The sequence below is a fragment of the Barbus barbus genome, assembly GCF_936440315.1.
Source record: "Barbus barbus genome assembly, chromosome: 45".
Classification (NCBI taxonomy): domain Eukaryota; kingdom Metazoa; phylum Chordata; class Actinopteri; order Cypriniformes; family Cyprinidae; genus Barbus; species Barbus barbus.
Genome location: NC_136723.1, coordinates 14462600 through 14477065, shown reverse-complemented (window position 1 = coordinate 14477065; position 14466 = coordinate 14462600). Strand labels below are relative to the sequence as shown.

General features: G+C 39.9%; 2 protein-coding genes across 3 annotated transcripts in view; both read left to right on the top strand.

Annotated features, from left to right (window-relative positions):
• Nucleotides 1–119: 119 nt before the first annotated feature.
• LOC306864524 (protocadherin gamma-C5-like) overlaps nt 120–14466 on the top strand; it is a gene marked incomplete at its 5' end in the record, with an annotated part of 71270 nt that continues 56923 nt past the window's right edge. Inside the window, one exon of one of the 2 annotated variants that reach the window (XM_079408594.1) lies at nt 120–2734. In XM_079408594.1, coding sequence (XP_079264720.1) covers nt 275–2734 — 2460 coding nt within the window. Of the gene's footprint in view, nt 2735–3578; nt 5976–14466 lie in introns of those variants that run through there. The other variant, XM_079408601.1, reaches the window with a different exon arrangement.
• Nucleotides 7435–13972, top strand: LOC306864525 (protocadherin beta-16-like). The gene is made up of 2 exons (XM_079408606.1): nt 7435–8410; nt 12321–13972. The coding sequence occupies exons 1-2, from the start codon at nt 7490–7492 to the stop codon at nt 13842–13844; spliced, it is 2445 nt and encodes an 814-aa protein (XP_079264732.1). The 5' UTR covers nt 7435–7489; the 3' UTR covers nt 13845–13972.

The following is a 14466-nucleotide window of genomic DNA, read 5'->3' as shown; positions in this document are numbered from 1 at the left end:
CTTCAGGGTTGAACTATTTTAGAGTATTTACAAATGTTGTTCATCTTTATCAACTCTATGGGCCGCTGTTGGTTAACAAAAATGTAGGCTACATGAACACTTACTCTTGATTCGTCACTGGCTGTGGTTGGTGGAGCTCTGACGATGCAGAAGAGACTATTGCAACGGAGACCAAAGCGCGTAGATGAAGAAGACAGTTACTGACAAACAGCAGATGAACAAAATTACTGTGTGATTATTTTTGCAATTGAACAACATCCGCTGTGTAACTGGAATGCTTAAAATGGACATAATTATACTAAGTCCAAGGCTTCTTTACCAAAGGCGAATGCAGGCATTGTATCGTTTTTTCTTATGGAGGGTCTTATTCATCATGGCTGCCTGTTCGATCTCAAACATAAACGCACAGATTCGTTATTCCATTCAAGAGGAAATGAAGAAAGGGTCGCTTATCGGGAATATAGCTCATGATTTCGGTCTGGATGTTCAAAGACTGCGCTCGGGTCGGGCTCGTATCGTGTCTGGCGATAGCACTGAGTACGTAGAGCTGAAATCAGACAAAGGGATTTTGGTTGTAAAGGAGAGAATTGACCGAGAGCAGCTTTGCGCTGAAACCACTCCGTGCAGCTTCACATTTGAAATAATACTTGATAATCCAGTAGAACTACATCATGTTACAGTGGAAATACTGGATGTAAACGATCACGCGCCAACATTTCCTAAAGATGAAATTAATCTTGAAATAAGTGAATCGGCCGCACCTGGAGCTCTTTTTTTACTGGGAAGCGCAGATGATCCCGATGTGGGTGTGAATGCTCTCCAAAATTATATTACTTCAGGTAATGATTATTTTATTCTAAACCAACACTCGAGCCCCGATGGAGTTAAATATGCTGAAATGACGCTTCAGAAACCTCTAGACAGAGAGCAGAATCCACGACTATCTCTCATTCTCACAGCAGTGGACGGAGGAAACCCTCAGAGATCTGGTAATATGAAAATAGAGGTTAATGTACTAGATGCAAATGACAACCCGCCAGTATTCAACCAGTCTGTTTACAAAGCAACAATAGCAGAAAATTCACCTAAGGGAACCTATGTTACAACGGTTAATGCTAGTGATGCAGACAGTGGGACAAACAGTTTAATTGCCTTTAGTTTTGCTAATTTTAAAGGGAACATAAAGGACAATTTTAAAATTGATGAAAAAACTGGTGTTGTTACATTAAATGGTGTACTTGATTATGAAAAATCAAAGAAATACGAATTTGGCGTTGAGGCCAAAGATCAGGGTGGTCTAGGAAACTCTGCTAAAGTCGTAGTTGATTTAATTGATGTAAATGACAATGCGCCAACAATCAGTGTTATGTCATTTTTTACCCCAGTGAGTGAGGATGCACCTCCTGGCACCACTATCGCTATTTTCAGTGTCAAGGATGTAGATGCAGGAGACAATGGCCATGTTATCTGTACACTTGATAGAAATACTCCATTTAAACTTCTGTCTTCACTGCGAAATTATTACTCTTTAGTCACTGATGCTGCTTTAGATCGTGAACGTGTGGCAGAATATAATATCACAATCACAGCTGCAGATTCAGGATCTCCTGCGCTTTCTAGTCAGAAAACTTTAAATCTGAAAGTTTCAGACGTTAATGACAATCCTCCCAGGTTTCAAAAGAGTGTGTACACTACATATGTTATTGAAAACAATCAACCTGGTGTGTCCATATTTACTCTGAGTGCTCAAGATGATGACTGGAACCAGAACGCTCGTATTTCTTATCTTCTAGATGAGACTACAGTGGGTGGATCCCCTGTTTCCTCTTTTATATCAGTAAATGCTGACAGTGGAGTGGTTCACGCACTTCGCGGTTTTGACTACGAGCAAATGAAAAGTGTTCGTGTTTGTGTGAAAGCGCAAGATGGAGGCTCGCCACCCCTCAGCACTAATGTGACTTTGGACATTATAATCCAAGATGAGAATGACAACGCTCCTCAGATTCTGTATCCAGTACAGACTGGTGTTTCTGTGGTGGCTGAGATTGTTCCTCGTGCTGCAGATGTTGGATATCTGGTCACTAAAGTGGTGGCTGTTGATGTGGACTCAGGACAGAATGCCTGGCTCTCTTATAAACTACAGAAAGCTACAGACAGAGCGCTGTTTGAAGTGGGTTTACAGAATGGAGAAATAAGAACTGTGCGACAAGTGACTGATAAAGATGCGGTCAAACAAAAACTGACTGTTGTTGTGGAGGATAACGGGCAGCCCTCTCGCTCAGCTGTGGTCTCCATTAACGTGGCTGTGGCTGACAGCTTTCCTGAAGTGCTGTCTGAGTTCACAGACTTTACGCATGAAAAACAGCACGACGAGAACCTGACCTTTTATTTAGTTCTCGCACTGGCTGCTGTTTCTTTCTTATTTATCACATGTGTGGTTGTCATAATATCAGTAAAGATCTACAGATGGAGACAATCTCGCTTCTTATATCAGCCCAATCTGCCTGTTATTCCGTTCTATCCACCGCATTACGCAGACACAGGAGTCACTGGAACTCTGCCGCATGGGTATAATTATGAAGTGTGCATGACTACTGACTCGAGGAAGAGTGATTGCAAGTTCTCTACACTCGGTGGACAGAATGTTTTAGTCGTGGACCAGAGTTTCACTGAGACGATGCAGCGTGCAATCAAGGAAAATAACTTCACGGAAGAAAATGGTCTTTCAGAATTGGTAAGAAGACACCTTAAATAATTTTCTTAAAAAGTGCTTGTAGTCCCTGCGTTCTATGATCATGCATTTCGTGGCGTAATTTATTATTATTAGTAGTAGTTGTAGTGGTTGTAGTAGTAGTTTACTTTTGTGGAAATTTTGTGACACTGCAACAGCGTTTCAGTACCATTTATTGGACAGCGCCAAACAGTAATAATTAGTTTTTACCTTTTTGGAGTTCAGTAAAATCAGAGTTTTATGTATGTATGTATTCATTAATTAATTAATTCATTCATTAATTTATTCTATTATTAATTTATTCTACTATTCATTCAGTCATTCGTTTGTTTGTTTTTGTTTGTTTATACTTTATAATGTAATTATATATACTTTAAATATGCAATATACTTTTGTAATATGCTATAAAATTGACTTACAATTCATTCCACGAATAATATACAAGTCATTCATTGCGGATTAAAAAGATTTGGATTTTTGTATTAACGTGGCACCTGTTTAGGATATTTTTCTTTTTTAAGGTTTAACGAATTTGTAGTTTGACAGATCACTTGTGTCCTGCTCTGATATGTCCGAAACAAACTATTGCAATTTTTAGTTAAGACTCGTAGGGCCGCTGTTGATCAACACAACGCAGTCAGTCTGTCAGACCTACCCACAAAATCCAGTGATGTCAGAGAACAGCGAAATAAAGCCTGATGACTCGAAACAATTATTTTGCTGGATGTACTGTAGATGGATATCCTGATTGTATTGTAGATTTCATGTTGGGGTCGGGCTTTCATGTTTAACGTCCTTATTTTGGAATAAAATCGGCTGATCTTAAGGATCTAAAGAACGACGGCAAATGGCCAGCTTCGTAATGTGGCACGCTGCAGCGTTTTTTATGATCATGTTTCCATACTCGGTGAGAGGGCAGATCAGCTATTCCATTCCAGAAGAAATGCCAAAAGGGTCGATCGTTGGAAATATTTCTCAAGGCTTGGGTTTAGATTTAAAAAGACTGAAATCAGGGAAGGCACGCATATTTGCTGGAGACAACACCGAATTCGTTGGATTGAATAAAGCGAGGGGGATACTTCTCACCGAGGAGAAAATAGACCGCGAGGCTCTTTGTGCTAAAACGACTCCATGCGCTTTACACCTTCAGCTGATTTTGGAAAATCCAATGGAATGGTATGATGTCACAGTGGAAATTATCGACATAAATGATAATGCTCCGAGTTTTCCTAAAGGTGAGATTACATTTGAAATAAGCGAGTCTGCTGTAATCGGAGCAAGATTCATGTTGGAAAATGCGATTGATCTGGATGTCGGATCTAATAGTCATCTGAGTTATTCACTGAAACCGACAGATAATTTTGTATTAAGTTTGCAAAGTCAAATGGATGGCGACAGAAACATGGAGATGGTGTTACAAAAGGCTCTAGACCGTGAAAACAAAGAACAGTTGTCCTTGTTGTTAACAGCAGTAGATGGAGGTGAGCCTCAGCTGACCAGCACTGTGCTGATACATGTTACTGTGCTAGATGCTAATGACAATCCACCCGTGTTTGGTCAGAGGGTGTACAAAGCCACTCTTCCTGAAAATACACCTAAAGACACTGTTATAACGTCCGTCAGCGCTTCTGATGCTGATGAAGGCTCAAATGCGATAATAACTTACTACATGTCAAGTACTGGAGATGTAAATGATTTATTCATGGTTGATGCACGAAGCGGGAAAATAATCTTAAAAGGCTCAGCTGACTTTGAAAAGGCAAGTCGTTATCAACTTAACATTCAAGCACGTGACAAAGGAGGACTTTCTGATTCATGTAAAGTTATAATTGATCTCACTGATATAAACGATAACAAACCAGCAATAAGCATTGTATCTATGTCAAACTCAATATCAGAGGAGTCTAGACCTAGCACTGTTGTTGCAATGCTAAATGTTAATGATCTTGACTCCGGGTTGAATGGCCAGGTTCACTGCTTCATTAATGATAATATTCCATATTCCATTCCATTTGCGTCTTCCAGCAGTTTCTTCAGCTTGCAAACGGAGCAGGAACTGGACAGAGAGAGAGAAGCTGAGTACAATATCAGTGTAATATGTGCTGATGAGGGAGTGCCGGCGCTCTCCAGCAGTGTCTCTCTCCGTGTGCAGATATCAGATGTGAATGACAATGCTCCTGTATTTGAGAAAAGTCACTATGAAGCCTTTGTGCTGGAGAATAACACACCTGTTCTCTCTATATTTAAAGTTAGCGCCAGTGATGCTGATTGGAATCAGAATGCCCGTGTTTCTTATATTCTAGAAGACAGCACTGTTAATGGAGTCCCTGTCTCATCATATGTGTCAGTTCATCCTGAAAGCGGACTGATTACAGCTGTGCGCTCTTTTGACTATGAACAACTCAAAGAATTCCACTTCTTTGTAAAAGCGCAAGATGGAGGCTCTCCTCCGCTCAGCAGTAACGTGACTGTGAAAGTTACTATTCAAGATGAGAATGACAACGCTCCTCAGGTTCTGTATCCAGTACAGACTGGAGCTTCTGTGGTGGCTGAGATTGTGCCTCGTGCTGCAGATGTTGGATATCTGGTCACTAAAGTGGTGGCTGTTGATGTGGACTCTGGACAGAATGCCTGGCTCTCTTATAAACTACAGAAAGCTACAGACAGAGCGCTGTTTGAAGTGGGTTTACAGAATGGAGAAATAAGAACTGTGCGACAAGTGACTGATAAAGATGCGGTCAAACAAAAACTGACTGTTGTTGTGGAGGATAACGGACAGCCCTCTCGCTCAGCTGTGGTCTCCATTAACGTGGCTGTGGCTGACAGCTTTCCTGAAGTGCTGTCAGAGTTCACAGACTTTACGCATGAAAAACAGTACGACGAGAACCTGACCTTTTATTTAGTTCTTGCACTGGCTGCTGTTTCTTTCTTATTTATCACATGTGTGGCTGTCATAATATCAGTAAAGATCTACAGATGGAGACAATCTCGCTTCTTATATCAGCCCAATCTGCCTGTTATTCCGTTCTATCCACCGCATTACGCAGACACAGGAGTCACTGGATCTCTGCCGCACGGGTATAATTATGAAGTGTGCATGACTACTGACTCGAGGAAGAGTGACTGTAAGTTTTCTACACTCGGTGGGAAGAATGTCTTAATGGTGGACCCGAGTTTCGCTGAAACTATGAGTCACACAATCAAGAAAAATTGTTCCATCGACGACCTCCGGTCTACAGAATCGGTAAGAATGTTTTGTGACTATTATTTTTATTTGTTTATTTTTAACTGCGAACATTTAATATAAGGCGAATCAAGTAGACCACGAACATATAAATTTTCTAAGAGAACGGATCAGAACATTGCAGCTATCAGACCAAGTATTAGTCTACCTATATCATTCCGCTTTGTCTATTAATTAATACTCTATGTAATCATACTATGTTCACCTTCCAAGTGCATTATTATGATTGATATTTACATGAGCACTAACTTGTTTCATCCACGGTGTAAAGAAAAACAAAACTTACTTTCTTACCATCCTAATGCCAACATAACCTGCACACCTAAACATAACCCTCAGTGGGACGTGAGCAGAAACAAAAAAGTACGAATGAGATTGTAAGAATTTATACAAATTTGCGAAAACGTAAAATTGTCACAGACTTGCCATGTTCTTTTCATTGCTGGATACAATATCTGAGACCGTAGCCTATCGAATAATAGACTAGAATGCTGTATAGCTTCCATAGGTGGTGTTATATTCATATGCTTGTTTGAAAAGGGACTTGAAAACTAGTGCATACATTGTTTTGTTGTGCATGACAACTGACTCAAGGACGATTACTGTATATTATATACAGCGTTTAGTGTGTGGCATACAGGGATTAGACGGAGTTTACTAAATTTATTCCTGTAAAATTTAATTACGGGAATTGATGTCAGAGTCTTAGCTAAGGGCATGTCAAGAGAGATTGACCCTCTGATTTTCTATGTACTCATTCTTTAGAATGTTTTGGTCGTGGACAAAGATCCGACTGATATCATGAATTGCCTTGAATGGAAGGGGAAAAAAAGTGTGTGATATTTTTCATGTAGATCTACATGTAGATAACAGGTTAACATTTGTTCAAGCTAATAATCGAAAAATGCAGAATAATTATAAAATAATAATAAAAACGCAAGGGCGCTTTGACACCGTTCAGCACTACTTGTACTGAACAGCGCCTGACTGGATAAAGCGCTACTAAAGAAGACTATGGTTTCCTTTATTGTGTTGTAATTTAACTTAAAATCTGTTACCTGCAATATTCACTTATTTGGTAAGTGATAATTTTCAGATCCAACAAACATGTCAATCTTTTTATTTAATCAGCAAAATGTTTTATAAAACAGACAGTATGACATTCATATAATAATAACTGGTTTATTTGCAGTGTGATATAGGCCTAGAAAATAAAATTCGTTGATAAAATTGCGTTAAGGATATAACTTTGATATGCAGTTCCTTATTTACACTCAGAGGGCCGCTGTTCGTCGTCAAACAGTGGAGAAACAGTTTTTCACAGACCCTCCCCACGTATCACACAATATCACGGAGAAAAAGCGATGCCACCTCGTTTTTATTTTACATGATACTTCTATTTGATCGCACGTCGCCGTGTACGGAGTTTATTATTGCACTTGGAATTTCAAATATTCGAAGGATACAAGGATTGATTGTTTTGTATTTTTTGAGGCGTCTGTGCAGTTGAGACCATGCCTGGCCCTGATGCAGTGATAAGGCATTCGGTGCTGTTTTTTACTCTTCTGATTCACATAGCGGGAGGCCAAGTCAGTTACTCCATTCCTGAAGAAATGTCAAAAGGATCGAAAGTGGGAAATATTGCTCAGGATTTGGGCTTAGATTTACAACGATTGAAATCAGGGAAAGCGCGTATATTTACCAGAGACAGCACGGAATACATTGAACTGAACAGAAACACTGGGTTGCTGCTTATCAGAGAGAAAATGGATCGCGAATCTCTTTGTGCAAAAACAACACCGTGTGCTTTGCATCTTCAAATGATTTTGGACAACCCGATGGAATTATATACTATTACAATCGAAATCACGGATATAAATGATAACGCTCCCAGTTTCGAGAAAAAGGACTTTAGATTTGAGATCAGCGAATCGGCGGCGGCGGGTGCTGGTTTTATGCTCGGAGGAGCTTTCGATGCGGATGTAGGAACAAATGATCTTCAGAATTACTCGCTTAAACCGAGTGATCAATTCCGGCTTGAATTGCACAATCAGGCAGACGGTAGTAAAAACGTCGAGATGATTTTGCAAAGACCCCTTGATAGAGAAACGCAAAGCTCATTTACTTTGTTGTTAGAAGCGTTTGATGGAGGCGATCCGGTGCTCTCTGGCACTGTGCAGATACGCATTACTGTGTTAGATAGTAATGATAATGCTCCTGTCTTTACGCAAAAAATATATAAAACCACCATAATAGAAAACGCACCAAAAGGCACCATATTAACAGTGGTGAGCGCGTCTGATGCAGACGAAGGATCCAACAGTGTAGTGGCATACTACATATCTGACACAATGAACAAAAATATGGCCGACATGTTTCTAATTAATGAAAAAGGTGGTGAATTAATATTACACGGACAGGTTGACTATGAAAAGGTGAGCCATTATGAACTTACTATTCAGGCAAAAGATCAAGGATCGCTTTCTAACGCATGCAAAGTAATTATCGATGTTCTGGACATTAATGATAATTCGCCTAGTATTCAGATTCTGTCTAGTTCCCATTCCATACCTGAAGGCTCAATGTCTGGTACTGTTGTTGCAATGCTAAATGTTGATGATCTTGATTCAGGTGTAAATGGTCAGGTTCAGTGTGTCATAAATGAGAATATTCCCTTTGCCATTACATCTCAGTCTAGTAACTTCTTCAGCTTGCAAACAGAGCAGGAACTGGACAGAGAAAGAGAATCTGAGTACACTATCATTGTAATATGTGCTGATGAGGGAGTGCCAGCGCTATCCAGCAGTGTCTCTCTCCGTGTGCAGATATCAGATGTGAATGACAATGCTCCTGTATTTGAGAAAAGTCATTATGAGGCCTGTGTGCTGGAGAATAACACACCTGGTCTCTCTATATTTACAGTTAAAGCCAGTGATGTTGATTGGAATCAGAATGCCCGTGTTGCTTATATTCTAGAAGACAGCACTGTTAATGGAGTCCCTGTCTCATCATATGTGTCAGTTCATCCTGACAGTGGACTGATTACAGGTGTGCGCTCTTTTGACTATGAACAACTGAAAGATTTTTACTTCCGGGTAAAAGCGCAAGATGGAGGCTCTCCTCCGCTCAGCAGTAACGTGACTGTGAAAATAATTATTCAAGATCAGAATGACAACGCTCCTCAGGTTCTGTATCCAGTACAGACTGGTGCTTCTGTGGTTGCTGAGATTGTGCCTCGTGCTGCAGATGTTGGATATCTGGTCACTAAAGTGGTGGCTATTGATGTGGACTCAGGACAGAATGCCTGGCTCTCCTATACACTACAGAAAGGTACAGACAGAGCGCTGTTTGAAGTGGGTTTACAGAATGGAGAAATAAGAACTGTGCGACAAGTGACTGATAAAGATGCTGTCAAACAAAAACTGACTGTTGTTGTGGAGGATAACGGACAGCCCTCTCGCTCAGCTGTGGTCTCCATTAACGTGGCTGTGGCTGACAGCTTTCCTGAAGTGCTGTCAGAGTTCACAGACTTTACGCATGAAAAACAACACGACGAGAACCTGACCTTTTATTTAGTTCTCGCACTGGCTGCTGTTTCTTTCTTATTTATCACATGTGTGGTTGTCATAATATCAGTAAAGATCTACAGATGGAGACAATCTCGCTTCTTATATCAGTCCAATCTGCCTGTTATTCCGTTCTATCCACCGCATTACGCAGACACAGGAGTCACTGGAACTCTGCCGCTCGGGTATAATTATGAAGTGTGCATGACTACTGACTCGAGGAAGAGTGACTGTAAGTTTTCTACACTTGATGGGAAGAACGTCTTAATGGTGGACCCGAGTTTCGCTGAAACTATGAGTCACACAATCAAGAAAAATAGTTCTATCGACGATCTCCGGTCTGCAGAATCGGTAAGAAAATTTTGGGACTATTATTCTTTATTTATTTTTAACTGAATAAGGTATTGTAAGGCTAATCAAGTTGACTATAAACAAATACATGTATAAAAATACTTGTAAGGACTCTGAAATTAATTGGAAGGCTAAATGTTAATATTATTCAGCTTTATCTATTTACTAATACTTGTTATATGTATAACATGCTCAGCTTAGATGCACAAACTTGTTAGTTTTTTCCTATGGTGTACATTAAAACAACAACAACAACAACAAAAGAACAAACAGACAAATGCATAAATAAATTGTTAGATAGATAAAAGCTGCCTCAGTAAACCTAACAGAAGTGTGACGTTAGCAGAAACGAAAATGTACAAATGCGATCATTAGAATTCATACGGATTTGCTTCCAATTAGCCAAATAAATAAGTAAATAAGTAAGCTACGGATTGACTCAAGACAGTGTTGGTTTTCCTCATTCTAATACCAGTATCTCCTACTTCACCAAAAGTTTCCATATGTTGGAAGTACATTTCTTTCTGTTTATTGCTTGCTGTGTTGCTTACTGCTGGATAAGGTTATGGGACTGTATCAAATAATAGACTAGAAGGTTGTGTAGCTGCCATGGTTGCTGTTATAGCTATATGTTTGTTTGAAAAAGGACTGGGAAACTCGTGTAGAATTGTTTTGGTGTGCATGGCAACTGACTCGAGTATGAATGACTGTACTTGTCATATACAGCCTTACCTTTCTGAAATATCGAGATTAGACATTTCATTCCTGCAAATTGTTGGAATTGTTTTCTGATTCCTACCTCAATGTATGCCAGGAGAGAGTGGCTCTTTTTCTATGTACTCATTCTTTAGAATGTTTTGGTTGTGAACAAATATCTGAATATTATGCATTGCCTTAAATGTAGGGATAATAAATAAACAACAGTGTGATATTTCTGATGCTGGTCTAGATGTATATAACATGTTAACAGTTGTTAAAGCCAATCATTGGAAAAATGTACAATTATCATAAAATAATCATAATAAAGCTAGGGCACATTGACACCCTTCAGCACCACGTGTGCTGAACAGCGCCGCTCTGGATGAACGTGTACTACTAAAGAGGGCTTTGGTCTTCTTTATTGTGTTGTGCTAATAATTTTACTCAAAATCTAATTGTCACTTACAAAATCACTTATTCCGTGAGTGATTATTCTCACATCCAACCTGCATATTAGTCTTTCATTTAATCAGGAAATCGCTTGTATTTATAACTTTGACATGCAGTTCCGTATTTACACTCAGAGGGCCGCTGTGCATCGACACAGAGCGGCGATACCGTTCATTTCACAGACCCTTTCTCAGTATCACACAATTTCACGGAGAAAAAGACAATACACCGGTCACATCAAATTCTTTTCCAAAACGACACTTCTATTCATCGCTCGTCGTCGTACGGAGTTAATGTCTGCATTTGGAATTCCATATATTTAGAGGATACGGGCTGATTGTTGTATTTTTTAAACGTCTGTGGAGCTGAGACAATGCCTGGCCCCGATGCAATGACATGGCATTCGGTGCTGTTGTTGACTTTTCTGATTCAAATTACACGAGGACAGGTCAGTTACTCCATCCCAGAAGAAATGGCAAAAGGATCGACGGTGGGAAATATTGCTCAGGATTTGGGCTTGGATTTACAACGATTAAAGTCAGGAAAAGCGCGAATATTTACAAGAGACAGCACGGAATACATTGAACTGAACAGAAACACTGGGTTGCTGCTTATCAGAGAGAAAATGGATCGCGAATCTCTTTGTGCAAAAACAACACCGTGTGCTTTGCATCTTCAAATGATTTTGGACAACCCGATGGAATTATACACGATTACAATCGAAATCACGGATATTAATGATAACGCTCCCAGTTTCCAGAAAAAGTACTTCAGATTTGAGATCAGCGAATCGGCGGCGGCGGGTGCTGGTTTTATGCTCGGAGGAGCTTTCGATCCAGATGTAGGGTCAAATGCTCTACAAAGCTACTCGCTTAAACCGAGTGATCAATTCCGGCTTGAATTGCACAATCAGGCAGATAGTAGTAAGAACGTCGAAATGATTTTACAAAGGCCACTTGATAGAGAAACGCAAAGCTCATTTGCTTTGTTGTTAGAAGCGTTTGATGGAGGCGATCCGGTGCTCTCTGGCACTGTGCAGATACACATCACTGTGTTAGATATTAATGATAATGCTCCTGTTTGTATGAAAAAGGTATATAAAACTACCATAACAGAAAACGCACCAAAAGGCACTATATTAACAGTGGTGAGCGCGTCTGATGCAGACGAAGGATTCAACAGTGTAGTGACGTACTATATATCTGACACATTGGACAGTAATTTGGTCGACATATTTCTTGTTAAAGAGCAAACTGGTGAACTCATATTAAACGGACAGGTTGACTATGAAATTCTGAGCCATTATGAACTTAATATTCAGGCAAAAGATCAAGGAGGGCTTTCAAACACATGCAAAGTAATTATCGATGTTCTGGACATTAATGATAATTCGCCAAGTATTCAGATTCTGTCTAGTTCCCATTCCATACCTGAAGGCTCTAAGTCTGGTACTGTTGTTGCAATGCTAAATGTTGATGATCTTGATTCAGGTGAAAATGGTCAGGTCCAGTGTGTCATAAATGAAAATATTCCTTTTGCCATTACATCTCAGTCTAATAGCTTCTTCAGCTTGCAAACAGAGCAGGAACTGGACAGAGAGAGAGAAGCTGAGTACAATATCAGTGTAATATGTGCTGATGAGGGAGTGCCGGCGCTCTCCAGCAGTGTCTCTCTCCGTGTGCAGATATCAGATGTGAATGACAATGCTCCTGTATTTGAGAAAAGTCACTATGAGGCCTGTGTGCTGGAGAATAACACACCTGGTCTCTCTATATTTACAGTTAAAGCCAGTGATGTTGATTGGAATCAGAATGCCCGTGTTTCTTATATTCTAGAAGACAGCACTGTTAATGGAGTCCCTGTCTCATCATATGTGTCAGTTCATCCTGACAGTGGACTGATTACAGCTGTGCGCTCTTTTGACTATGAACAGCTGAAAGATTTCCACTTCCGGGTAAAAACGCAAGATGGAGGCTCTCCTCCGCTCAGCAGTAACGTGACTGTGAAAATAATTATTCAAGATCAGAATGACAACGCTCCTCAGGTTCTGTATCCAGTACAGACTGGTGCTTCTGTGGTGGCTGAGATTGTGCCTCGTGCTGCAGATGTTGGATATCTGGTCACTAAAGTGGTGGCTGTTGATGTGGACTCTGGACAGAATGCCTGGCTCTCCTATAAACTACAGAAAGCTACAGACAGAGCGCTGTTTGAAGTGGGTTTACAGAATGGAGAAATAAGAACTGTGCGACAAGTGACTGATAAAGATGCGGTCAAACAAAAACTGACTGTTGTTGTGGAGGATAACGGACAGCCCTCTCGCTCAGCTGTGGTCTCCATTAACGTGGCTGTGGCTGACAGCTTTCCTGAAGTGCTGTCTGAGTTCACAGACTTTACGCATGAAAAACAACACGACGAGAACCTGACCTTTTATTTAGTTCTCGCACTGGCTGCTGTTTCTTTCTTATTTATCACATGTGTGGTTGTCATAATATCAGTAAAGATCTACAGATGGAGACAATCTCGCTTCTTATATCAGCCCAATCTGCCTGTTATTCCGTACTATCCACCGCATTACGCAGACACAGGAGTCACTGGAACTCTGCCGCACGGGTATAATTATGAAGTGTGCATGACTACTGACTCGAGGAAGAGTGACTGTAAGTTTTCTACACTCGGTGGGAAGAACGTCTTAGTGGTGGACCCGAGTTTTGCTGAGACGATACAGCGCACGATCAAGAAAAATAGTTCCATCGACAATCTCGGCTCTGCAGAATCGGTAAGAAAGGGTTCGCTAGACTTTTAATATCATTATTGTTATTATTATTAAATGTTCTATTATTTATTAAAGGAAAAGACAAATAATATGGCTGCTCAAGTAGACCATAAATAAATAGGCTTGGAGAACTGAGCGATCATGTGTAGTTTTAGGTCTTGGAGAAAAAAAAAAAAAAAAAAAAAAATTATATATATATATATATATATATATATATGTCTTTTCATTCTAATACATGCATCTCGAACTTTTGCACAAGTCACATTGTTTTCCTTATGTTTCTTATAACTAGTGTTAGTTCGAGTTATTCAAGATCGTATCAAACAATTAAATATAAAGCTGTAAAGTTTGGCATTGGTGCCTGTAAAGTTGATGTTTGTTCGAAAAGGAAATTAAACTCTTAAGTGTGCATGACGGTCACAAAATTTGTTCTTGCAAATTTGATGTGTTGTAAGACTCAGAGAATTGTCCTCTTTTTCCCTCTTTTTTTATGTAGTCGAAAGAGCGTTAGTGGTGGACCAATGAGTCGCAATAAGATTGCATTGGATTAAGCTTCATATTTTGTATGTAGGCTGCGTGAAATAAATACATAAGAATGTGAAATATTGGAAAATACGGAATTACTTTGGTACAATGCAGAGGCATTTTGACA

What these genes read in the sequence shown, in the direction of transcription:
- LOC306864525 (XM_079408606.1), top strand. Translation starts at nt 7,490, where the DNA reads ATGCCTGGCCCTGATGCAGTGATAAGGCATTCGGTGCTGTTTTTTACT. An exon ending in GACAGGTTGACTATGAAAAG is followed by an intron (nt 8,411 to 12,320) that starts GTGAGCCATTAT and finishes TTAAACGGACAG; the next exon opens with GTTGACTATGAAATTCTGAG.